At 60.1% G+C, this 25,930-nt stretch overlaps 2 protein-coding genes across 5 annotated transcripts in view; one reads left to right on the top strand and one right to left on the bottom strand.

The window, feature by feature from the left end:
* NIN (ninein) overlaps nucleotides 1-7,246 on the bottom strand; it is a 55,050-nt gene extending 47,804 nt beyond the window's left edge. For all 4 annotated transcript variants that reach the window (XM_086462310.1, XM_086462309.1, XM_086462308.1 and 1 more), the window contains exons 1-2: nucleotides 7,064-7,246; nucleotides 955-1,036 (exon numbers count right to left, since the gene is read on the bottom strand). In XM_086462310.1, coding sequence (XP_086318436.1) covers nucleotides 955-1,036; nucleotides 7,064-7,246 — 265 coding nt within the window. The remainder of the gene's footprint in view (nucleotides 1-954; nucleotides 1,037-7,063) is intronic.
* Nucleotides 7,247-20,082: 12,836 nt separating this feature from the next.
* ABHD12B (abhydrolase domain containing 12B) lies at nucleotides 20,083-25,669 on the top strand. The gene is made up of 13 exons (XM_086463291.1): nucleotides 20,083-20,189; nucleotides 21,739-21,866; nucleotides 22,318-22,420; nucleotides 22,522-22,641; nucleotides 22,964-22,994; nucleotides 23,161-23,206; nucleotides 23,291-23,420; nucleotides 23,625-23,665; nucleotides 23,944-24,023; nucleotides 24,234-24,316; nucleotides 24,887-24,965; nucleotides 25,142-25,266; nucleotides 25,620-25,669. Exons 1-13 carry the CDS (start codon nucleotides 20,083-20,085, stop codon nucleotides 25,639-25,641), a joined length of 1,095 nt encoding a protein of 364 aa, XP_086319417.1. The 3' UTR covers nucleotides 25,642-25,669.
* Nucleotides 25,670-25,930: the final 261 nt, after the last annotated feature.

Below are 25,930 nucleotides of genomic sequence, written 5' to 3' on the forward strand. Positions count from 1 at the left end.
TCTAAAAGCATTAAGAGCTTTGGAAATGAGGGGTCGAAAATAAAAATAATCCATCAGCTGCATCTCTTGGGCCCTGCAGCCTATTTAAGGGAGAAAGTCGTAATTTTGCTGACAGGCTGCGCTCTCGAGCGCGGGATGCTCCAGCTGAGATTGATGCTCCAGGAGAGGAAACCTGGAGTTTCCCCTCTCCCCCCTTGCTAAGCTGTTTTCTCCTTCGGGGATTTCGCGTCCCCGCAGCTCCAAAGGCAGGATTAGGGATTTACATACAGGTGCGACACCAAGCAGACCTCAGCCCCCCCCCCGCTCCAGCTGGAGCTGCAGGGGCTCAGCCCTCACCCTGGCCCCACACCTCCCCAGTGCTCCCAGCACCACCAGCACAGCGGGAGGGGATGGTGGTGGGGCCACGCTGAAGCTGTCACCCCCGTTTCCTGCGGAGAGTCTCAAAAGCCCCATTTCCGAGGCACGCTGAAACAAAGCGAGGAACAAGCAGGACAGCGAGGACTTGCAGCACCCGCTGCTTTCCCTGACCAGCCCCAGCCTGGTTTGTCAGAGGGCTCATCTCGTTCAGAAGCGTCTTTGGGCCAGCCTGATGGTCCCTTGGGAGAAATATGGTCACCTCTGAGTAGCTCAGAGAGAGACCTCAGCCCATTTAGCAGCCACGGGATGTCTTGAGCATCTGAAGCGCTGTTAGCTGTCTACACGCAGACATCACGTGCCTCTCCAGGCATTCAGATCATGGTAATGGGATATAAATATCTAATAGCTCAGAAAATGCTTTTGTACAAAGCTCCACAACAGACCTTAACTCTCCCTTCTCCCTAGGTCTGGGCATCCAAGCAGAAGAGCCTGTCTCAGCACCTAAAAAGCACTTTCTCTTCTAAGTTCCTCTGTGAGGGCCACACACGTCTGCTTTGCCAAAGAAAATGTACTATTTTAGGTAATTCTGGTGTTTACCTGGTTCTTGGAAGTGTTCTTCATTTGACAGGGTTCTGGATAAGATGAGGATAAGTGCTTCTTTAAATTGATCAAAGTGGACCTGCGGAAAAAAAGGAAGACAGGAGGAAATCAGCTGGCGCAGATAATTAAATATCAGGCCAATAATCCAGCGGGAAGATGGGCAAAGCAGTCAGAGCACCACGCTGAAACAGGAGCGCGCCTGTGTCTGCCGACAACCTCGGCAAGGGGCACAGACGAACCTCAGCCCGTTCAGCCTTGAGGCCCGGTGAAGCGACAGTCAGCAACACGAAGAAACAGCCAGCACCTTTGAGCACGTGGAAAGAAACGACTGCTGCTACACAACGACTCAAAGCAACTGCTTTAATGCATTGGTTGGGGTTTTTTCATCAAGCAAAAAGATGAAATAACATGTCCAGGGGACCAGGGAGCATCCCCATCGCTTGAGATGACCTGGCTCCTACAGCGAGACACCAGTCCTGACCAGTGATGAGACACTCGGTCGTGGAAATGCCTCGCTGCCCTAATGAAGGCTTCAGAAAACCCCTTCCAAAGCGGACAGCAGAAAGTTGTCCCCTTTCCAGGGCAGCCCTGCCCCAGCTCCTGCCTGCTGCAGCTCTGCAAGGATGGACTGGAAATACCAGGTCTGGAGTGTGGCTATGGGAAAACCAAGGAGGGATAATCCTACTACTGGGTTGTTGGTTTTTTTTTTTTTTTCCCCCCTTTTCCCTCTGTGTCTTCCTGGAAAGCCTCCTGCCTCACTGCCAGGAACAGTTGCAAAGGGGCTAGAGCATCCTTCACAGCCGCCCTTGGGAATGTCAGCAATTCCAGCCGTGGGGGACGGAAACCCGGGGACAGCTGGGGAAGCTATTTGACATGGGTCAGCGGCGAGGCAGAGCTGGCTGCTATGATTTCTTTTGGCTAAATAAATCTTGGGGGAATTTTTAACATTGAACAAGAGACTTTGCATTTAAAGAACCCACCAAGGCTGCTCTCACCGGCTGAATCGATTGCTGCGAATCCGGCGTGAAGGGCAGGAGCCGCAGTCCAGGGGGATTTTAATGCCGCTGGGGGAGGCACAAGCAGCAAAGTCCAGGTCTGAAGTTTGCCAGCTTGTCCCCAGGGGATGAGCCAGCCCCAAAAGAAGAGCAACATGCTCCCCAGCAAGCAGGGGATGACAGCAGGGCTGGGGGCTCAGCCATGGGGCCCCCCCCATGCAGGGGAGCACCTCACACCGCAGCTCGGGCAGTGCAAATCACCCCTGTGGTTTTAAACACAGGCTCCCCGAGTAATTAAACAGTTCGAAATATGTTCAGCAAAGAAACTTGTCAGGGATGCCTTCATCTGAATACTAATTGCTGCCATTCATTTCCAAACACTGGTGTACTTCAAAAGGACAGTTTACAGAGATAGGAGAATTTGCCTGATTAAAAAAACTTGACATTTAGACTAAATGAGGATGAATAAAAGATGAGGGTGTTCGAATAACAGGTCCCCTCCCCATGGGATCTTCTCGGGAAGGGAACGGTGGCAAAAGCCACGGGGACAGACAGAGCTGGTCCCTCAGCTGGGTGCTGGGGCTGGGTTTGGATGGGACCTCACAGCAGCAAGGAAACACAATAAACCCCACTTTGCATCACCCAAACGCGCCAAATGAGAGGGCAGAGTCAAACCACGCGGGCAGGAGAGCCCCACGGACGTGGAACCTGCTCTGCCTAACGAGCCCCGTAACGAGTGTTTGCCAAGAAGCACTAACAAGGGGGGGGAGGAAGGAAGAAGGGGGGGCTGAGCCCTCGCAGCTGCGTGCGGGACAGATGGCCCCGGCGCTGAGGCCGCAGAGCGATTTCACCATGACCACGACATCCAAAGGAACCCATGGAAGAGGAGGCGGCGGGACAGGAGGTGCCCATCCTCCAGCCCCCCGTGCCAGCCCCCCGGTCGGCTGCGGAGCAGGATTGAGAATGCAAATCGGCAGCGCAGGGATGCGACAGCGGGCGCTTGCCCAGGCTCAGAGGGGTCCCACCACGCCGTCTGGGCGGCAGCACCCAACTCCATAGACGTAGCCTGAGCTGGTAGAGGGGGGATATTTTTTCCTTCAGGAAAACCTCTGGCTCATCCGAACCCTAGATAAGCAGGAAAACCAGTATCTGTGGTGCGCACGTGCTGCATGTCTGTACACAGCAAGTACTTGAAGAGTTAGAGAAATGCAACCGTTAAAATCAGAGCTGTGCTCAACTACAAGCCAGGCAAGGCAGCCTGCGGGACAGCAAAGCCACAAACGCTGCAACATCTCGTATTTTAAAGAGCACAACCCTTTTCCACCGCACCCCAGCAATGTCCTCGCTCTACACCCCCATCCGATTTCAATGCCAGTGCGCACGCAGGGGCGATGTGCACCCCTGGAGATACACAGCAGGCGATGCCCACACCGCCAAGCACCCCACACACGTGTGTTTGGTATCTGTACACCTCCAGCACCCACGGGCTGTGACGGAGGGTCACGCTCCTGCCCAGAAAGCCCATGCCGGGGAGGCTCTGGGCTCCCCACAACTGCACGGGGCACTTCCAGGGATGTGACAGCCCCTGTGGGCAAGCACAAGTCCACAGCAATAGCCTTCAGTTTTTTGCTTAGACATTCCCAGCAAAAGGACAGGCCTGGACAGCCCCGAGGAGGAGAGCACTAACTGCAGCAGTGTTGCACAAAGCACCATCCACTTCTGGAAAAACAGCCTCAGACACTCAAGCCAACCCAAAAGCTTTACAAACGCAAGGCAGAAAGCATACAGCAACAAGTTTAATGCCCTTTCCAATGTGCTTGACTGAATTTGGGGGATTTTGGAACTGCCACCTTGTGCATCTGCTCATGGGCGCTTCGAACAGGAACCCAAGGGCTGTTCCAAGCCAGCCTGAACACGGCAGGGTTTGGGGGGCAATGGCACAGCGTGTGTTTGTGCCCACCCAGAGGCGTGGAGCCGGGACAGGACACGCATCCCTGCGAACTCCACAGCAAGACAAGGGCTCTGCACAGTGCTGGGGGCACGTTAGGTCCCCGGTGAGGAGAACTCTCCCAGAGCAAGTAAATCAGAGGCAAACAAGACTAATGTGCCAACACAGGCATAGCCAGCCCAGCCTCCCCAGGGTAATCTGGGACCAACCAAGCTGCTGGCTGCTGAGCAACCCCGGCACCTTTGAGAAATCTCAACGCCTGCTTTAAAGCAAGTCTCCTAAGAAGTCGTGACTTATTAGCACTAGAAAGAGAGGGTGGATGTGCCAAGCTACCTGCTGCTTCTTGCTGTTTGTCCCTGCAATGCAAAGCAGCAGCTTGCCACCCCGGTCGGTGGCTCCTTCCAGCTCCCTCTCCTTGATCTTTGAGCAGAGTCCTTGGCCCTGCCTGCAAACTCTTTCCAGCAGCAGCAGCCAGAAGGCTGCAGAGGGAAAGGTCAGGTGGGGAAGACACGGGAACACGGCAATCTTGCAACCGAGTCTCCCACGGGGCACGCCAAAAGCAGGGGAGCAGCGTCACGGGGGGCTCAGTTTGCAAGAGGCCCCCAGCCAAAGCATCGAAGGGAGCCGACGAGCGAAACCCCACGCTGCGGCGTCCTCGCTGCTAACGGGATAGCGCAGGGGCAGGGTGAAACCTGAACTCCCCGTCCCTGCTTGGGGACGGCCGTGAAGGACAGGTCCTGCGCAGGGTCCTGTCCCTGCCAACCATATCACTGCAGTCACCGCTGCAGCCCCCCCAGTGCTGTCCCCAAGACACCACTCTGCCCTTAGCTGCTAATTAACGGGCAGACCCTCTCGGAGGCCAGACGAGAAGGGGACGCCTGCACACGTCCCCTGGGCCCTGCAGTCAAGCGCGAGGGGCCCGAGGAAAGAGCCTTCCCGAGGAATCCCAGGAATTGCTGCGAGCATCTCCTCCGCACGCGATCGCGTGAGGAAAGCGGTTCTGGGATGGTTTGGCTCTGCTGGGAACCAGGGCAGGATCGACACATCCCCACCAGACCCCGGAGAGAGCGGGGACCTGTGAATCCCCAAAGCATCGCACGGAGCGGGGCGAGGGAGGCAGCACACCCAGCCCCTCGCCGGGATGCCAGCTCAGCTCCCGGTCCGACCGAGCAGCCCCATCACGGCGCGTTTATCCCCAGAGCAGAGCCCCCAGCACAAAAGCAAGCGCGTGGCCCCACCGAGTTGCCCCTCGGCAGACAAAACCGCGCCGCTCCCCCTCCCATAAACCCCGTCCCCTGGCAATGCAGGCAAACAAAGGCCGCTCCCACCACCGAGAGGCACCATCTGCGGCAAGGAGCCGGCGGGGCAGGTGCAAGGAGCCTACGCTCGGGGAGCAACGTGTTTGCTGCTATTCTCCCGACGAGCTCCCTAGGAAACCCAGTGGATCCGACAGCTATTAAATCAAGCTCGCGCTTAGACACGGGCCATCGCGGCTGCTAACGAGCACAAACGCCGGGGAGACGGGAGGAAACGCGGGAGACAAAGATTATTCTGACGCTCACGTCGCAGGTTGGGAGCGAGAACCATCCCCAAAGACAAAGGTGGGGAATAAAATCAAATGCTCCTTGGGATGCCTCATGGGACAGCTCGCAGGGATGGAGCTCCTGGCTGGGATGGGGCGAGCATCAAGCAGCACTCGGGATGCTTGAGCATTTACTGCATTTAACTGCCCTTTTCACCTGGCCACAGGGATGAGCCCTGTTGCTTTAGCCCTCACCAGCTGGGACAACCGCAGCTTTTGCGCCTGCTCTTCCTCTCCCTCTATCCCACCACCCTGCAAGTGGCAAAGGCAGATAACAGCATCCCAGCAGCGGACGCTCAAGACAGCCGAGCAGCACCGAAAGTCTCTGGCGCTCGAGCAAATGCCACGCTGCAGCTCCAAAGGTCAGAAATCTCCGTCTGGACCCATCCATGCTCCAGCACCGCTCGCTGTCAGCGGAAGAGCTACGGCCCCAAGGCAGATGAGGAAGAGGAGGCTTTGTTCGTTAAAGGAATTGTTTAGTTTTGTGGAAGCTGCACTTTGATAGGAAATTGGAGTCGGGATGGCTGCTTAGCTGATGTCTATCAAGAGCCCTGGCCGCCCTGCTCTGCATTTTCTGATTTTAGTGAGCAGTAATGGGATTTTGGGGTGATTTTGAGGGGAACACCCAACCTGCTCCAAGCACAGCGTGCTGGGAAGGAGGCAACGCAGGAGCACAAGGCTATCCATGCTGAACACAGAAGTCCTCCCAAGGGCAAGCAGCTTCTGCTCAACACCCTGGCATTTATAAAGGCACTGCAAAACCGCTGTGGAAAGCATGGTGGGCTCGGTGGCCGCAGCTCCCCTCCACAGGCTGGTGGGATGCTGCAGTCCCACAGAAGGAAAGAGCCATTTGTCCCCAAAAACCCAGGTGGTTCTGTGATAACCGCAGCTCTGTGTGGACACCAGGTAACGTGGACAAAGGCAGCTCAGCCAGCAACTGCTGGAGTTGGACAATATTATCTGCTTTAAGAGAAACGTGCGTGACTGCATGTGGCCCCACCAGTTTAACCGCAGCTTAAGTCAACGTAAATCACAGGCTCGAGCCGTGGCTTGAGGTCCCCATCGCACCCCAAGCGCCGCAGAGTTTGTGCAAGCACCCGGTGAGCTGGTTTGGGGAGATGACCCAGGCCAGAAACAGCACTAATCAGCGCTGGGGGGGCACGTGCGCTGCACGAGCCAGCGCACGCTCGGCCGAGCACCGGTGCCCGTGCAAGGGCAGCAGGGACCCGGCGCTCGGCAAACACACCCTGCATCAGTGCAAGGCCAGCACGCAAGGCTAAGCGTAAAGTGGTGGTTTCTGAGAGTTTCAGACTGCTTCCAGTCAGGGAAGACACCCGAGTGAGCAGTTTCCTTCCCCCGTTATCACTCATCCCCTTCTCAGAAGCTGCCCCGTGCCCACCCTGCTGAACAAATCCACAGACCTTGCAAGTCCTGCAGCCCCAAAGCCTCAGGGATGTTGGATATTCACAAATTACAGACATCCAGCCTCTTTCCACCACCCTCTCACGCGTGCAGGAGCAGCTGCTCCGTGCTGCCTTGCTCCCAAGCCCCAGACACCCCCCCCCATCGCCCCAGCCTTACCCTGCCTAGGAGGTTGCCTTGGAGAAGGGTCTGCTGCAGCGCCGGGGCCACCTCCTCCAGGTGCAGCACATGGCAGAGGTCAGTGAGCTCCTCCTGCCCCAGGGACCCCGTGCCCGTGCTGTCGAAGCTGTCGAAGAGCTCCTTGAGGCGAGCTTCATACTGGTCCTGCTCAGCTTCATCCATCCCATAGCCTGCCACGCTCACCTGCGGGGAGAGACGGGGCCCGTGAGCATCGACTGCGGCGCCCACGGCACGGCACGTAACGGCAAAAACCCCAAGGGCTGGTACAGGGGCAGCTTGTGAGGCCATTTGCTGCAGATTTTGTTCACAGCAAGGGAACCCGGTGCTCTGCCACCCCTCCAGCCTCTTCCAGCCCACTGGGTGAAGCCAGAAGTCGCCACAGCAGAAAGAACAAGGGAAAAAAAAAATATCCCGCCGAGCCCGACCCTCCAGGTGGGGACAGCCCAGGTGGCCAGGGCAGCCCCGGAGAGCACGTCCCTACCTGCCACCTCGTGCTGGCCCCACGAGTGGCTCATTTGGCTCAGCAGGAGCAGCTGGAGGTGCTGCAGGGGAAAATTGTTCCCTTGAGCTCCGCTGGTTCCCAGGTGTGGCAGGTGATGCTTTTATCAGCCTCAGCGAGGAGATAAACAACAATCCCGGCAGCAACAGCTCACCAGGGGCAGGGAGCAAAGCGTGGGGCTCTGCCTGTGGCGGGGAGGGCAGGGGATCCCAAGCGCTGCCTCTCCCACCACCCCAAATGCTTCAGGCCGGCCAGCCACTGTGCACACCCCCCTCCACAAAGGCAAAACACATCCGTACACCAAATATGCTCCTCTTCATGCCAGCCTAGGGGCAGGGAGCCCCAGTGTACTGTCAGCCCTGTTGATGCCAGCGTGCAGCATCTCTGCTTTCCTCCACAACCCCGGCACAAAGCCACACAGTGCCCTGCACCTGGAGAGGACACGTCCCTACTGGGCCACTGCCCAGTCCCGTGGCACATACGGCACCGCTCTCCTCTAGGTACTTCAGGTCAAACCCTGTCTGAAAGCAGAGGGGTGTCTGACAGGGGACGCTGCTGGGGTGGCAGCAAACCCAGCCCCGGAGCAGAGCCAACCCCAGCATGGAGGCAGCTGAAACGTCTCTGGTCTCCTGCACCAGCAAACAAAGCCCAGGTGGTTTCCTCACCACTTGCCCAAGGGCTTCATCCTCCTCTCCAAGTCAACAATTTTTCATCTCTCTCATCCCACCACTAACCAGAGCATCGCAGCCCCAGGAGCTGTCCGGGAAGGGAAATTTCCTGTCCAAAATGAAGGATTCAGCTGGCATCCATTCACCCAGCCTCGCTGTGGGGCTCCCCAGTGCCACCACGCAGCCAGGGGCACGACAGGCACCGCAGCCATCATCGCTGGGGCACGCCGAGCAGCAACGGGCACTGCGGGGACCCGGTGGCACAAAGATACAACCCCTGGGATGCTCAGCCAGCCTCAGAGCATCGCCCAAGGGCCAGCCAGGTCTCCACGTGACTTTTGTTTTGCTGCTGCTGCTGCAGGTTGTCCCAGTTTTCCCAAAGGAGGAGGGGGGTGTCCTGGCCAAATCTCTGCACTGTCCAGCCCTGCTACGGAGCAGCCCCCTCCTCCCTCCCAGCATCGCAGGGTTCCTGCGGCTGCCTGTGCCACCGGCAGCGCTCATGGACATCCCAGAACAAGCAAGATGCATCCCAATTCCACCCCCTCTGCCCGCCACCGCAGCCTCAGGGAACACGCTGGAGATCGTGAGCCAGCCCATCAGCTCGCACAAGCGCCCCGCGGCAGAGGGGACGGTCAGACGAAAAGCCTGTCCCACCAACGTAGCTGGATAACTGGGAGATCTCCAGGGCAGACGACACTGCAGCAGCCGTGTCCTTGATTCTGCTGGCCGCAGGAGTGGATGCCAACACAGAGCAGCAGCATCGGGCTCCCGCGCCTGCCGAGGGATGCGGGGACAGTGCCAAGCAGCACGCAGGGTCCACGGGACAGAAATAGCCCAGCCCGGCTGTCCTTCCTCCCGCGCTGACACGGGCAAGGACGGCAGCATCACCAGAACTCGAGGGAGAGAGTGGCCACAATCCCTCCCCATCCCCACGTTGCTCTACCTGAGCCTCACACCCTCGGTGTCCCCTGGTTTCTTCCCCTCCCAGATGCTTCAGCAAAGCACCCAAGCGCTGCGGGAAGGAGCGAGGGCGCAGACGTATTTGCGTTCAACCTAGGGCGCAAAGGAGGAGGCAGCACCCGAAAACTCAGGTGCCTGCAAGCAGAAGGAAGGTGGCAAACTAGTTTCCATCCTCCCACCAGCACCCCCATTTCCCACCCGTACCCATGGGGCTCGATAGTGGCTGCTGCCGGGTACCCGTGTGGGGAAGAGCCCTGCCCGCCCCAGCCATACACCCCAGCAGCCCCAAACCTCACAACTGAGCCTGCAGCAAAGGTGACTCTGAGCCCTGGAGCTTCCCAGGTATTTTTCTGAGCCTCTTCTCTTCAGGGTCAACCACCTCCTGGCTCCCACAGACCGCTTCGGCACTCGACCCTGCTTCCACACCACCAGAACCAGTTCCCCCAGTTAGACAGCACGAAGAGGCTAAATGCCACCTCCCAACACGTCCCCAAGCACCTGCGCTACTGGAGCATTGGGGTCACCCCCCCTCGGTGTTGTACCAGCTGGCAGCCCCAAAAACTCACCCCAGATGGGCTGAGGGAGGAGGCACTGGTGAGCCCATAAAACCAGCAAGAAAAAACGCAATCCCCAAAGGAGAAGAGCATGGGGTACACGGTCCCTGCCTGGGGCCAGACCTGCCCTACAGCCCGGGTGAGGTTTTGTCAAGGGCACGGTGGCCCCGGCAGCCTCGTACGTCCCCACGGCGTGGGCTGGTTGGAGCTCACCGGGCTCTGCACCAGCTCGGCACGACCCAGGGAGGGGAATTCATGCTTTCCGGCACCAAAAAAGCATCAGAAATAAATAAAGGAGGGCGATGCTCTTCGCCTACCTGCAGTCAGTCAACGACGGCGAGCTGCCAGCAACGAGACGATCCCGCACGCATCCTGCGCAACCTCCATCTTAGGAAGCCGGCGCCGGCACGCAGCCGGCTGCGCAAGGTGACCCAAGATGCCTACTCCCGGCTGAATTATTCAGCAGCGCTTCGAGAAGGGGGGTGGGGGGGGGAAACCAACCCACAACAGACCCAACCCTCCTACCTGATGAGCTCGCAAGGCTGCCTGGCATCACCCGGCAGTCAAAATAATGAGGTCATTGGCATCAGAGACCCGGCGTGCACCGCCACCCTCCGCACCCGCACGCCGGAGCTGCTTTGGCGGGGTCGGGGATGGGAGAGTGGCAGCAGAGAAAGGGCTAAGAGGGGAGGGGGGGACACACATACAAGAGGCACACAAAGCCCGAATTAAACTCCAGCCTTTCATCTCCGCTCCAGATGGGCCAGCAGCTGAGATGCAGGAGGGCGGCCCCGGAGCCAGCAGGATAATAGGGGCGGGTGGGCGGCAGCTGAGCGGGGGCTCCCCGGTCCCCTGCGAGGACGAGAGGGGCCGTCCCCCGCATCGGGCATCACTTTGTTCAGATTTATAGCTGGCCTTCTGTGTCCTGTTAAGTCCCCCAAAATGACTGGCTTGAGCAAACGGCGCGGAAAGGTGCAGGTTTAGGAGAACTACTTGGAGTCATAACCACGTTATTCTTTATTTCTCTTCTCCCTGTAACAAGTCCTGGGAGGCAAAGCGCTCAGGGATGATGAGAAAAGGAAGTTTTCACCAGCGTTTCTTTCCTTCCTTTAAATCCACCCCCTCCTGAGAGCCAGATAACCTTGACGGCGCACAATGTAGAGGCCTGATATGACTAAATTCTCAGCTAAATTTAACTCAAACAATATAAGCTTAAATGGTAATTACTGCTTCGCATATTAAGTGTGTGGAATCAGTATCAACTTCCGAGCTTTCGCCTGGAGCTAATGGACACACAGATTACCTGGTCAGTCAATGGCACCATCAAGTAAACCCACTACAACTAGCACAATGCCTTTTTTTGGGGGGGGGGGAGGGGCAAAACAGTATTAATACAAACAGCCCATTTGCTGCTGTGCAGTGGCACAAGATGGAGATTTCAGGGGTGCTCTGCCCGGGTGCCCCTCACCAACCACCCCTCTCCAGGGCTGTGGGCTACGCTGCCTCTGTCCCAGCCAGCCCTCCGCAGAAGGCAGGGGCCTCGAGCAAGTCGTCTCCTTCAAGGGACAGCAAGGAAAAAAAATGTTGCTTTGGCCGCTACTCTTGATTGCCTCGACTCAAACGAGGGCCTGGCAATTAGCAGAGAGCGAGTGCCCAGTGGAACGGCATCACGTGGCCACCTCCAAAACACGAGCACCCGCTCCCGGAGGTGTAACCGGTCAGTAGCGTCCACCCCACGCTGGGGAGCAAGGCCAGGCGTGGTGCAGGTTAAAAGCAACTTGTCCTTCCCTCTGCGCTTGGGACAACGGGGATGAGGTGAGCACAGCTGGCAAAACCCACCAGCACCCCACTTTTTAATGGCAGGGTTTAGCATGAGATGCTCAGCAGCCACCGAAACCAGACCCTCAAGCCCTTGCTGGAAAGCCAGGGCTGGGGTTGGCTCATCTAACTCATTATCTCCTTCCCCTAATGAACCATCCTGTCTACTGCAGCTGTGGCTAAGCTGCCACAATTCACCACACACACCCCCAAACCCCCCCCCCCCCCACCGCTGCTGCCTGTGTCAGGGCGATGTCTGAGCTCAGCCCACCCCACAACACCCCGTCCCCTCTTGGGGAACAGCAGCTCCACAAAGGGTCACACTGAGAAACCAAAGGGAAGAGGGGAAAAAAAGAAGCCCCGAAGGACAATGAAGCACCCAAATATCAGTAAATCACTTGACAGCACGCTCGGCTCTTCAAGGGTCACCACCAAAATCAGCTTTACAGCTGGCGGTTCCTCCTCCCCATTGAGCACGGTCATAATTTTTGCAGCCCGCTGCTTTGCACCTCAATGCCACCTCTCCCCGTGCTCCCCAAACCACGGCCAAACCCTCCAAAGTTGGCAGAGAAAAGAGATTCTGTTAACCAAGCTCCACTCCAGATTAGCAAAGCGGCGATGGCATATAAAGCGCTATAAATTTATGTAAAGAGCTTCAAAAGCAGCGCAGCGTTTTGAATATTCACGCCACCCCGGTATTTGCATTGTAATAGGGCCTTTCAATAAGCAGCCGTCCCCTCAATAAGGGAAAAAACAAAGCGCCCATCTGTTTTGATTTTGCAAATCGGGCTGGAGCTGCACCGCAATAACTCGGGGAGCCCTGGGTGCGATCAAGCCCAAGGTACAGGCGCAAGGCTGATGGTTTCAGAAGTCAACAAAGCCAACCGGTGACTTCTCCGGCGACGCCTCGCGCATTGGGGAAGGAGGGATTCGGTCATTCCCCCACGGAGCCCAGCCGGCTCCGAGAAACGCGGGCCGTGCTGAATCACGGCGATAACGCCACGCACCCATCGCGCCGTGGGGACGGCGCGGTGACCCTCTCGCCGTCCTCCCCGTTGGGGTGAGCAACTGAGCAAGACGGGCAGGACAAACGCACCCACCCAAACTGACCACCCCACTTGCTCGGTTGGGGGTTGACCCTCCCGGGGCTGCGGATTTGGGCTTTCTCGGCTCACGGCCTCAGCCCCCATCCTCACCGAGACGCGCCAGGAGCGACAGGCCCACGGTTGGCGCCCAGACGGCAGATGCCGTCTGCCACCCTGGTGACAGCGAGGGCTCCGCCGATGACAAAACAACTGCTGTTAGTAATTCCTCCGGCCGCAGCCTGCGGCTTCCTCAGCTCAGCCCGGGGAGAGGTGGTCCACCACCGGCTCCCACCCCCCACCCTCTTTCGGGGTGCTCGGAGCATCTCTCTGGCGACGCACCGCAGCATGGGGTGCCCTGGGGAGGAAGGCGAGCAGCACCCAGTGTCGCTCATCGCTGCCACCGAGGACGGCGGCGGGGGGGGGGGGGGGGGGGGGCGGCTTTGGCGTGGTCCTTACCCCCCCCCCCCCCACTCACGCACCCCCACCTCCGCGCCCACCCACGCCTCAAAAACTTCACCGCACCCTCCGGCTACCAGACCCCATCCCCAGCACCCCCCCCCCCCCCCTCCAGCATCCCCCTCCCCCCAACAGCCCCCTTCCCCCGGGGCACCCACCTCGCCGGCTGCGCCCCTTCCCCGCCGCCCCGCACACGCGGCTGCCCGCGCCGGGAAGGGGCGGGCTGCGCCCCGGCACCGCCCGCGGAGGACGGACCGGCGGTGGCCAGGCCCTCCCGCCCCCCCCTCTCCGCCTCGGTAATCCCCCCCCCCCGGGGTGCACGGCCCTGCACCCCCGTCCCGGGCTCACCCGGCGCGGCTGCCGGTGCCTCCGGGCGCGGCGGAGCGGAGCGTTGCGGGTCCGAGCCGGGCCGGGGGCGGAGGGGGGGGGGGAGGTGCCGCGTTCAAATGCGGCGGCGTTTATTGGGCCGAGGCTCGGGGGCGGCCCCCGGGGGTGCGGGACGGCCCCGGGGCGGGGGCGACCCGCGGCCTTTGTGCGCTTGGGCCCCGCTGGCACCGCCCGGGCCCGCCCCCCCCCCCTTCCCCCACCCCAAACGCCTGGCAGCGGCAGCGTCCTGCACCACGGGTGACAGCTGCGTGGGGTCCCCCACGCTGTCCCGCAGCCCCCGGTAGCACCACCGGGGGCCCCGCTGTCCTGCCCTCCCCCCCCCCCCCCCCCCCGAGTGGCATCACGTCGGTTCCCGTCATCCTGCACCCCGGGGTGGCATCACCCCAGCTCCCCACTGTCTTGTCCTCCGGGTGGCATCACCCAGGTTCCCACTGTCCTGCACCCCAGGGTGGCATCACCCTGGCTCCCCGCTGTCCTGTCCCCTGGGTGACATCACCCCAGTTCCCATCGTCCTGCACCCCAGGGCGGCATCACCCCAGCTCCTTGCTGTCCCACACCCCAGGATGGCATCACCCTTGCTCCCCACTGTCCTGCACCTCAGGATGGCATCACCCCAGCTCCCTGCTGTCCCACACCCCAGGGTGGCATCATCCTGGCTCCCCACTGTCTTGTCCCCTGGGTGTCATCACCCCAGTTCCCACCGTCCTGCACTCCAGGGTGGCATCACCCTGGCTCCTTGCTGTCCTGCACCCCAGGGTGGCATCACTCTGGGTCCCCGTTGTCCTGCACCCCAGGGTGGCATCACCCTGGCTCCCTACTGTCCTGTCCCCTGGGTGCTGTCACCCAGGTTCCCACCGTCCTGCACCCCAGGGTGGCGTCACCCTGGCTCCCACCATCCTGCACCCCAGGGTGGCATCACCCCAGGTCCCCACTGTCCCACACTCCAGGGTGGCATCACCCTGGCTCCTTGCTGTCCTGCACCCCTGGGGACATGGCCCTGCAACTCCCCATTGTCCCAAAAAATCAATGGCATGTCACCTGGCCTGCCCCATGCCTGAAAGTCATGGCACCATGTCACCTCACTGTCCCCCGTCCTGGGGACACGGCACCCCAGCTCCCTGCCATCCCGGGGCCTGCAGGGTCAGCATCCCCCTCCCCGGGTCTCCTTGTGTCACCGATGCAGGGGCCACGCTGTGCCTCACGGCACCCAGCCCTTCCACTCCCCCCCACACCCACGGTGGCTTGGCACACCGACCTGCCTGTGTCCCCCACTTGCTTGCCACAACCAAGGGTCACCCTCTGTCCCATGAGCCATCCCGCAAGGGCAGGGGTCCGGGGTGCTGGCACAGCAGCCAAAGGCACCCCCAAACCCCAAACCCTTACTTAAGCCTCGCAGCCTTCGTCAGAGGCTGGAGCCATCAGCCGCCCACGCTCCTGCTCAGCGCCAGCAGGCACGGGCTGAGTGGCAGCGAGCCCGAGGTCCCCAAGGGTTGTGGCTTTGTGGATCCTCTGGTGGCTAACAAGAGGTTCAGCTCACATCGCAATCTGCTCTCACACAATCGCGTGGGCTTATTTTGCTGCTTTTTTTTTTGGCAAAAACGTTAGGGACGCAGCAACTTTTCAGCTCTCTCTCCTTTTTTTTTTTTTTTAAAGCGACTCTGAAATCGGTTTGCAGGTCCCAAATAGTTAGGGGAGAGGAGCGAGGGAAACCTAAAAGCCTCGCAGCCAGATGCACGGACGCACAGCAGGTCGCATAAGCCTGGCTTCGCTAGAAAACCGGGCTTAAAACCCCACGAGATGTGGGCTGGTTTGCCACGCGGTCCCACCGGCTGTGACTGGGACACCCGGGATGCCACACGCGAGCTAAAAAGCATCATATTTAGCCCGCTGCAGCCGCTGGGGTAGCTCAGCACATCACCGCCGGCACCCCAGTGCCAGCGCCGGGGCCATGGGACCAGGCAGAGCCAAGCGGGTCCCCCAGCACCGAGCAAAGCCCTGCCCAGCGATGGGGCCGCATACGGAGGCGAGGCAAGGTGACTTTAAAGGGAAGGGGGGCCTTGGTGAAAGGCTTTGCTGGACAGATGTTAGCAGCCACGGCTTTGTGCCGAGGGAGGGCTTTTTGTTTTGGTTTTTAACATTTGCCATTTTTCTCCGGCGCTTTCTTCTGCTCTGACACTTGCTGAGGGTTTTTCTTTCTTTCCTTTCTCTCTCTCTTTCCGCATTTGCTTTTTCAGCCCCGGTTCAAACACTTTTTCACCACGTATTATGCCGAAGTTGAAACCATCTGGTGCTTTGTTTTGTTGCGAGCCCGGCGAGTGCCAGGACCTTTATCCCCCCCTCACCCTCCTCCTCGCCGCGACAGCGCCGGTGCCTCGCTAATCCGAGCGACAACCCCGAAAAATCGCCGCCGTCACCCAACAAAGCAACTCGGCGTGTCTTCGCGTGCCTGCAGCCGACGGGGCGATGGGCGCAGGCAGCTCGGTGTCCCCGTGTCCCCAGCCAGCCCACGGGGATGCGCAGACCCCCCCCGGCTCAGCGGTGTAAATTCCTCACTCATTTTTAGGACCGGCTGTTAGCAAAGGCATCCTGATTTTATTTTTTCCCCCTCTTTTCCCGCAGGAGGAAAGGAGCCCCGGAGCCCCACCAGACACAGACCCCACCGGCCTATTTTTGGAGCCCCCTTCCAGCGAGCAGCTGCATTTGAGGATGGCATTTGCAGCCAGCGCCTTCCGAGCGAGCTCGGCGGAAGGAAACCTCCGCTCGCCCACGCCATCACGTGTGACACACGCCACGAGGGGAAAAAAAAAAAGGGGGCACGTGGGACAATCCGGGATGGCTGGACACGAGCTGCCTCCAACGGCCCCGGCTGGACCCAGTGCCACGGGCGAGCTTGAGGGCTGGCACGGAGTCACCCGAAAATGGGGTCAGCGGCCGCGGGCGCCTGCGCAGGTGGTGGGTGACCCCTCTGCGAGGCCGTGGGTGCCCGGTCCCTGCAGAAACACCCTCCTGGCACGGCTCTCGCTGCCCCGTCACGCTTCCCTTCCCATTTCCCCGGCACAATGGGGCGCTTTGTTCTGCTGGGGTGAGGAAAGGCCCGGCTGTGGGCTGGGGAGATGGGGGGGGGGGGGGGAGCCGAGAGCCACTCCTGCCTTCTGGGGGTCTCCTCTTGCTGTGCTGGGTGAGACACCCTTCTTCACCCCAGTCTCCCACCGGACCTGGGGAAAGCAGGGCTGTAATGTAGCAAAAAAAAAAAACAGCAAAAAAAGCTATGAAACTGTCAGCAAAAAATAAACAAATGGGGCATTTAGGAAAAGATGGTGTAAGAAAAAGCAGCTGGAAACCTCCCCGTCTCACAGCTGGTACGGGGCGAAGTTTGGAATGAAATAAGCCCAAACTTTGATTTATTTATTTATTTTTTTTTTTGGCATAAAACAATGGTGAGCCGTGCTGAGCCGCGGCGGTTGTCGTGCCTCCTCGGCGGCGGCTCATTGCTGCCATCGCACGTCCAGCCCCCGCTGTACAAGTCTCATTTCTGCCACCGCTGCCGCTCGGGCCTCATCCTGCACACCCTTTCCTTTGCAGCGTTTTCCCTCCAGCCCAGGAGACCCTCACGTTTGCTGTGGTGGCTCCTTATTGCGAGAAGTATTTGCCCGGCTGCTCCATCCCGGTGTGCGCAGCGCGTTGCCGAAGCATCTGCCGTAACTCCGTGCCGATCCCCTCCAGCTCTTGCTGCCGAATAAAGCCCCTGCAGGCAGCGCTGGCTGTGTTATAATCAAGTTTGCATTCTGAATAGATAATTACTTTCATTGATAACTAATTGCTTTTCACGAACGACTTAATTGCTTTAAGGAATAACTAACGCCATGTATTGATGATATTAGTTTACATTGTAGTAAGAAATATCCAAAACCTCACTGATGCTCAGAAACAGCAGCTGCTGCCTTGCAAAGAGGGTCAGAGCTAAAGCTGCAGCTAATTGTGAAAATGCCCAGAACAGAACAGGGAGGCAGGGAGACAGGGACAGGGAGTGAAAGTGCCCATTCTTGGCGTGTCTTCTTATCTTATGGGATGAAACCAGGGAAACTAAGGGATGTTGAGGTGAAGACCCTCACATCCTCCCCATCCTACTTTGCGTATCAGAGATCTTGATCAGTAAGATAACCCATGATTATATTAGTATAGGAATACTAATGAAGTTAGTTAATAGGGTGGACTAATCATTGTAAATGTCAAAATTAATAGCGGGCATAACATGCATGCTTATGTTAAAATAGGTTAAAGACCATGACTTTGCAGAAAAAGGGTATAAAATGCTGAATTTTTTCGTGTAACTTTGAAGCACGTCAGGAGGAGCCATCCCCCGTGTCTCCCAGCACTGCCATAAAGAAATGTCTGCTTCTCTGACACTGTGTAGGTAAGTTTGTCGTGATGGTGACCTTTTGTCAGCAGCTGCACCCTGCCCACCCCTGCGGGCAGCAAAGCGGGGGCACTGGGGACCATCTCTCCCACCACCTTCACAGCAACGTGCTGCTGGGCACCCCAGCGCCCACCGGGAACAGGGAAAAATCGTGGGGTGAAAGGAAAAAAGCTCTCGTGGGTAAAACCAGCCGGATCTGTCATCCTGTGGGACGGGAAGAGCAGCTTGCGGGTGACTCGTGCCACCGTATTGCAACACCTGCCGACAGGGAACGTGCACCCGCTTGCCCGTGGCCCCGGCGGCCCCGGTTTGACCGGATCTGTTTGGATTTGCATCCAGGGTTGATACAGACTGTGCCTGCACAAACCACACGGATTCAGAGAGCCGCACACGAGCACCCCACCAAGCCCCCCCCTTCCTTTGCCAGACACCCACCAGGGCTGCTGGGTGCTAGAGGGGTGCAGGGCCGCGGGCCCAGCTCCTGCCTCGTCCCAGCAGCGTCTCCCTGTCAAGGTTTGAGAGTGGGCCGGCCACTAACAAATGACAGACGCTCTCTACTAACCCCTCTCCCCTCCCAGAAGGGAAAAGGAGAAAGAACGAGGGAGAGAGACTTTACAGTTTGGAAAAGAAAACTAAAACAGCTTTAATGGAACAATAGCAATAAAAGAAAAGATAATAATAAGGAAATAATGAAATACATACAATATGTACAACACCAATACCGACCCCAACTGCCCCCACCCCGATGACGATACGTCCCCACCACGCTGCAGGGCTGGCACTGGGGCAGTCCCAGGCTGGACTGGGCAGCAGACAGGGAAGGGATGCAGGAGCTGGACTCAGGCCCTGGATTCAGGGACGCACGGATCGGGATCGACGACAGAAGGACAGACAGAGTCCTCTTCAGATGTCGGCCATCGAAGAAGAGGGACCCTCGTGACCCCTCAGCTTTACACTGACCATGACATACATGGGATGGAACACTCTGTGGGTCCGGTTTGGGTCACCTGTCCGGTTCGCTCCTCCCTGCAGGGGTGACCTTTTACAACCCTTTTCCCTCCCGGCACCCCAACACGCAGTACAAGACTCAGCAGTGACCTTGGTCGCTGTAAGAACAAGTCTAAGCCAGGGCCTCTCTGCATCCCATTCCTTGGTACCAACTACAAACATCAGGGGTTATCACCGCTGGGAGCCGTCGCTGTCTGGAAAAACGTGATGCTGTGTCATAAAGTGCCGTTGTTTAGAGGAGACTGAACTGAAAAGTTAAAGCACAGAATTAGTTCTTGTTTAGCCCAAACCAGGACACTCCCATTGTCACCCCCTGCCTCGCCTGGCCCCGGCCCTCGGCTAAAATCGCAGGAAAAGCAGCGCAGGGCTTGCTCCGGAGGGCAGGCGAAGCGAGAGCAGCTTCAAACGCCAGCGAGGGCTGGCTGCTCCTCCGCAGAAAGCCTTTGCTCCGGGTCCGAAGGCCTCTCGGTGGCGGGCCCCGTTGGCAGGCACGGTGACGCGGGCGATGGCCCAGCCGCGTGTGCCCGCAGCCAGGCAGCACCTCCTGGCACAGCTTCCCCGGGAATATTGGGGAAACAAGGATATTTCTTTCCTGACGGGATGTTTCAGTCTGTAAAGTTCCGCCTGACTCAGCCTGACCGAGTGACTGCAGAGAGGGGAACCAGCAGCAGGTTTCCACACCCTTCCAGCCCAAGCCCAGGCCACCAGGTTTGGTCTGAAACCTTTAATTTTCTAAATTTTGTGGGTTTTTTTGTTGTTTTTTTTTTTTTAAACCAGGAAGCATTCCCTTTAACCAGGAAGTTTTCCCTGTGCGCTCCTTGCCATGACACGGCTCGTTTTCCCGGCGTGTCACCTCCCTGCCGGCCCCGTGCTCTTCCCCTCCCCGGACCCGGCCCTCGGCGACCGGGGGCCGCAGCCCCGCTGGGTCCCCCCGAAACCCCGGGGAGTCACCACGTGGGCGGCCTCGGCCCCGCCCCGGAGGCTCAAAGGGGCGGGGGGGAGGGCGTGGCTTGGCGCGGAGGGGGCGTGGCCCGCTGACAGGCGGGGGCGCTGCGAGGGGCGGGGTCAGCTCCGGCGCGGGGGCGGGGCCTGGCGGGGGAGGCGGGGCCTGGCGGCGAGCGGCGGCGCGGGCAGTCGGCGGGAGCGATGCGGCGGCGCGGCGAGCGGGGCGGCGGCGGTGGCGACGGCGATGGCGATGGCGACGGCGACAGCCCCCGGGCGGAGGGCAGGGCCGGAGCGACCCGGCGGGAGCGGTGAGTACCGCAGCCTGGGCTGCCGGGCCGGTACCGGGCGCCCGGCTGCGAGTCGGGGCCGGGCAGCACCGCGCTGCGCTCCTCGTCCCCGTGTCCCCGTGTGTGTCCCCGTGTCGTGTTTCTCCGCCGGGGACCCCCTGTTACCTTGCAGGGGCCATGACCCCGTGTGTGCGTGTGTCCGCCTGTACCAGCCTGCCACAGCCGTGATCCCGTACCGCGGCCGCGCCCCCCCCGTTCCTCCCCCCCCCCATCGCAATGCCATGCTGTGGCGGTGTCCCCATGTCACCTTGCCGTCCCCATGAAGCCTGTTGCCGTGCCAGCTGTCAGAGGTGCCCCTTCATGGGCATATTCCCTCCCCCCCGGACCTGTGGGTGCTCACCTGCAGCAGGTATTGTGCAAGGGTGGGTGTGAGCGCTCGCCCCTGCACTTGGGTGTTACGTGCAGACCAAGAGCAGCACCCGGTAATTAACTGCAGCGACTGCGAGGGCATTGCTGGCCCCTTGCATGCAGTGGGACAGCTCAGCCCAAAGTCTCGAGGGGGGCAACTGGGGCTCGAGGAGCTCCCCGTGGCTCCGGCATGGCTCGTGCCACCCCGCATCCTCTCAGGAAGGGTGCCTGTGCCTGGGGGGGACCCTGCCGCCTTGCCCTGGCACCCCCTTTGCAACCCTTTCTCAACCTCTTGCAGACTAAAATCCTCTTCTGCAGAAGTGACCGTGACCCCGGGCATGTGCTGGCAGGGAGCGAGCGGTGCTTGGCTGCCCGTCAGAAACCTCTGCCCTAAATCCCCCGATGCCCAGACTAAATTTCCCCAGTGCTCCCCGTGAGATGTTGATGCTGGGCAAGCTGCAGCTCTTGGCTTTCCTTTCCCTCTCAGAGGCCAGCACTGGCCGGTGGCTCACCACGGAGGGCACAGGTCGGGGTGGCCGGGTGCATCCCCCAGCCCTTTCAGGGCAGGACGCTGTCGGAGCTGGTCACGCTCCCCACCCTGTGCTGGTGGCAGTGGGGGAACAACGCTCTGGGGACTGGTTTCTCCTGCAGTGCTGTGGGCTCCCCGAGCCCCTTTCCCAGCTTTCCTCCTCCTCCTCCCTGGAGAACTGCAGAGGCTCTTGGTGCTGTGCTTGGGGACACCTCTGCGACCGTGTCTCACCAGACACGGCTCGGGGGTGTTGCCACGAGAGTATCGGTCGCTCCTTATTGCTGGTTTGGTTTGCAGCTCCCAGCCCTAGCAGATGCCCTGCCCTTCCTGCCCACCGGCGTCCCGTGGGAGGCTGTGGGGAACCGGATCGTGGCCTCTCATGACGCTGTGTCACGGTGGGGCTGTTCTGACACCTCCGCTCCATCCCCAAAAGCCAAACACAACCCCAGGGTGGGGAAACCAGTTCCCAGTCCCAGGGGGACACAAACAGCAGCCTCAGGCCCTTTCGGGGTGGGGGGAAAAGCCGCTGTATCCAACCGTCACGACTGGGTTTGGGAATGGGGACCCCACTTTGCTGTGCCCCAAAGCCCTCGGGGTGGGGGGACACGTGCTAACGGGGTGTCTGCCTTGCAGGAGCCGGCTGGCCTGGCGCTCCTGGCTGCGCACCCTCCTCCTGCACCTGCTCCTCATCTACATCTCCGTGCCCTTCCTCATCCGCCTCTTCCCAGTCCTGCTCACCAAATTCGTCTTCCTGAACTTCTGTGAGTGCCTTTGGGCTGTGGGAGAGCCCCCCCACGAAGGGATGCAGCAGGCAGGGGGCTGGGGGGGGGGGGTGTGTGTCACCTGCACTCAGCGCCTGGGTGGCACTGGGACAGCACCCGTCCTTGCCGTGGGCTTGCAGAGGAGGCACGGAGGGCTCCTCAACACCTCGTGTTTTGCAAGCTGTAATAACGTGGTGCCACTGGCCCTGTTTACTGCCTGGGGTTGCAACACATCTGGGCACGCAGAGCATCAACGGGGCTAGACATGCGGGTGGGAGGAGATGGCAGAGGGCTGTGCTCGCCTACCCACTCCCCGAGCTGGCTGTAGCACGGCTCTTGGCTTCTGGGTAAATAATTTAAAAACAATAACATGTTGCTTTGGAAAAAATTAAAAATGCGTGAAAGCAGCTGGGTATGAAGGTTCCTGGGTTGTCCGTGCTTTCTCCATCAGTGGCCTTCCCCTTCTTCGTTGACCTGCGGCGGCCGGAGCTGCTGTTGAACAACACCATCAGCCTGTACCTCACCACCGAGCCGGGTGTCACCGTCGGTATCTGGTGAGCGGGGCAGTGCCGGCATCCCGGGTGGGCACAGCCAGTGTCCTGGCTAAACCGGGTGGAGCCCCCCTGGGGTAACCCCGCTCTGCTCCCCCCTCCAGGCACACGGTGCCGGGCAGCAGAGGGGCTGAGGCAGAGGGCAAGGACCAGCGCTGGTACGAGGAGGCGCTTGCCGACGCTCACCCCGTGATCATCTACCTGCACGGCAACGGGGGGACCAGGCGAGTACCCGCGAGCGCACCCGTCCCTCTCGCCGGGGAGGATGGGGGCGGCGGCTGCTCTCGCACAGCGTGGGATGAGAACGAGCAAATTCGGTGCAGCAGCCAGTGGTGCTGCGGGGCCGGGGCTGCTGCGGTGGTTTGGTGGTTTCTGACCCCATGAGTCAAGGAAAGTCCCTTTGAGTTAAAGGGAAACGTCACAAACCTGCCAGGCCCAGAGCATCCAGCTCTCGCCTCCTGGGAGAACATCACCCTGGTCCCTCGACTGGACTGGTGCCGGAGGGGAGGGTCCCTTCCTGATCTCTAACCTCGCTTTCCCCATCAGGGCTGCGAGACACCGAGTCCAGTTCTTGAAGGTAAGTGGTCCCCTGCGGTGGGGGAACTGCCGGGGGTAAGGCTCACGCTGGCTCTGGGGACCTGAGAGGGACCCTGGGCAGAGTGAGCCCGGCCACGCTGGGGGACCTGGGGGTGCATCCCCCACCCCCCACCCCAGGACATAACGCGGTGCCGCTCCTCTGACAGACGATGGGGGCTGCTGACTTCCACATCCTGGCTCTTGACTACAGAGGTAAAATCACCCCCCCCGACCTCCCCTGGAGCTGGTGTGTGTCCCCTCCTCTGGGGCTGTGACATCGAGCCATGTCCCCCGCAGGTTATGGGGACTCCAGCGGGTACCCCACGGAGAGCGGCTTCACCACAGATGTCCTGGCGCTCTACGACTGGGCCAAAGCACGGAGTGGGAACAGCAGCATCCTCTTCTGGGGACACTCCTTGGGGACAGGGTAGGTGCGGGGCCGGGGGATGCCCCATGACGCTGGAGCCCAGACCGGTGCCACCCAGGGATGGACCAAGGGGTTGGAGCAGCTCCTTGGTGGAGGCACCTGCAAAGCAAAACCCAAAAAAGGCAAGGGAGGGGGCTGAGGGTGCTGTGCACCCTGCCGGGGCATCGTGGCTGCTCCCCCTCACCGTCACCTCTCTTCTCACAGGATTGCCACGAACGCGGCGAGGAAACTGCAGGAGGAGCGAGGTAAGGGCCAGCGTGGCTGCGTTGGCCCCACACGGCGTCCCACTGGGGCTCTACGTGCCTCTGGCCAGATTTTGGGGGCCGTAGAGGACCTGGGGAGCCCCATCACTCTCTCCTCAAGCGTCAGGCTTGGTCCCTGCAGCGGCGACAAGTGGCTGTCCCCATCCTCCTTAGCGGGACGGGGGGCATTTTGGCCTCATGGACGGGAGCGTGGCAGCAGCCCAGGATGGGGTGATGATCCCCCCTCAGCCATGCCTGCTCTCACCCCGCTCTGCCCTCAGGGGTCCAGGTTGATGCTGTGGTCCTGGAGTCGCCCTACACCAACATCCGCGAGGCGGCCGCCCACATCCCCCTCACCAAGGTGAGCTCGGGGGCTCTGCCCACAGGGTCCCCCAGTGGTGATGGGGGGGGCTTTGTCCATGGGGTCCTCCAGCGGTGATGGGTGGGAGGTTCTGCTCACAGGGTCCCCCGGCAGTGGCAGCCCCGGACACCCAGGGCTTCCCCCCAGCAAGGGGAGGGTGCAGTAATCAAAGCCACGACTTAGTAACCCCCACAACTCTCTCCCTGGCAGATCTACCGCCAGTTCCCAGGTTTTGGGTTCCTCATCCTGGACTCGCTAGCCCTGGGCAACATGTTCTTCCGCAGCGATGAGAAGTGAGTGCCCAGAGGGACGGGGCACAGCTATGCCCGTAGGACTGCAGGGATGATGCTGGGACCACCCCGTGGAGGAGGGGCGGGTTGGACATGTCACACCACGCCATCCCTGCGCACTTATTTGTGTTTGCCCAGCTTACTCATGCTTTAAAAGTGGCTTTTTATTTGCATAACTTCAGATATAATACTACTATTGAGCAAAGTCCACAAGCCAACATCCTTTTTCTGAGCACTATGTGCTTGAGTCCCACCTGCGTTGCAGCAGGGTCCTTCCTCCTCCGTGTTTGGGGGTGCCTTTGCTAAAAGCCACCTGGTTCACGGGTGCTTTTGAAGCCCGAGCACCCTGTGTCGGGGGTTGAAGGTTATTAGGGTGCTTGGTGCTGCCGTGCTGGGGCGAGCACAGCGTGGGCATCACCCAGGGGCAGTCCAGCCACCCTTAGCCACCGCTGGGCTGGGATGGCTCTGAAAGGCAGCACCTGGGGGGGGGGGGGGTTCCGCAGCACCCAGCGAGGCTCCCGTGGGTCTGTCGGCCGTGGGGTGACTCCTGGGCGCTGTGCTTGCTGCCCGCAGCGTGAAGGTGCTGGCCTGCCCGCTCCTCATCCTGCACGCTGAAGATGATGATGTGCTGCCTCCGCACCTAGGCCGCGAGGTGGGGACCACCATCGCCTCCGCATGGGCTTTAAGGGCGGGGGGGGGGGGGTGGGTGGGTGCTGGTTTAGCTTGTTTTTTGGAGGAAAAAGGGGAGGGCCGGCCCCGGGGTAGCGGGAGGGGGGTTTGGGGGGGTCCCCTGTGCATGCCACTAACCACGCTCCCGCCTCGCCGCAGCTCTTTGAGATGGCACGCAGCGCCTACCAGGACAAAACCAAGGTGAAGTTCATTACCTTTCCCAAAAAGCTGGGCCTGGGCCATGACTACATCTCGTTGAACCCGGAGCTGCCCGCCCTGGTGAAGTAAGCGCTGCTCTGCAGAAATGGAGGGGGCACAGCACGAGCCTTGGCCTCTTCTGCCAAGGGTGCATCCTCCCCTGCTGCAACCATGCAGGTGCCTTTTCCCTGCTCCTTCCCCTCCCTGCCGTGCTTCCTGGCACCAGTTTTTGAGCTCCAGTTGCTCCTCACTGCCCTGGGCCCGGGTGTGATGGGGAGGTGGCCCTGGGGACAGCGCCCAGCTCCTCTGCCCTGGGTGCAGAGATGCAGCTTTGCTGTAAGCCCAGCTCAGCCCCACACCCAGGGATCAGAAATCAGGCTCTCGAGCAGCAGCAGGATGGTCGGTGACACAGTGTGAGGTTTATTGCATCTTGTTGCAGAGACTTCTTGAACGTTAAGTGATGCCAGCCGCTGCGTGCAGCCACCACGAACACTCCCTCAGCCCCACACCGGGAACCCCTCGTTGCACTGAACTTACTGCTGTACGTAATAAAAAAACTACTGAGAAACTTCCTAATTCGCCCACCGCCTCGAGGATGCTGCAGGGTACTCGGGGGATGGAGACACTCCGGCGATCTGGGTGCTGCTCCTGGGACAGGACCGTGCAAGCCGGGACTGGGAGCATCACACGGGGCAGCGGTGGGGGTACGTTAACCCCCCTTGGCACTGATGCCTTAGGACTGGCAAAGAG

This window comes from Leptosomus discolor, chromosome 3, assembly GCF_034619465.1.
Source record: "Leptosomus discolor isolate bLepDis1 chromosome 3, bLepDis1.hap2, whole genome shotgun sequence".
NCBI lineage: Eukaryota > Metazoa > Chordata > Aves > Leptosomiformes > Leptosomidae > Leptosomus > Leptosomus discolor.

Excerpts from the sequence above, each read along its gene's own strand:
- ABHD12B (XM_086463291.1), top strand. The coding sequence starts at position 20,083 with ATGCGGCGGCGCGGCGAGCGGGGCGGCGGCGGTGGCGACGGCGATGGC. Across the intron at positions 22,421-22,521 it reads GGTGTCACCGTCGGTATCTG|GCACACGGTGCCGGGCAGCA; the intron begins GTGAGCGGGGCA and ends TCCCCCCTCCAG. Across the intron at positions 23,666-23,943 it reads GAAACTGCAGGAGGAGCGAG|GGGTCCAGGTTGATGCTGTG; the intron begins GTAAGGGCCAGC and ends CTCTGCCCTCAG.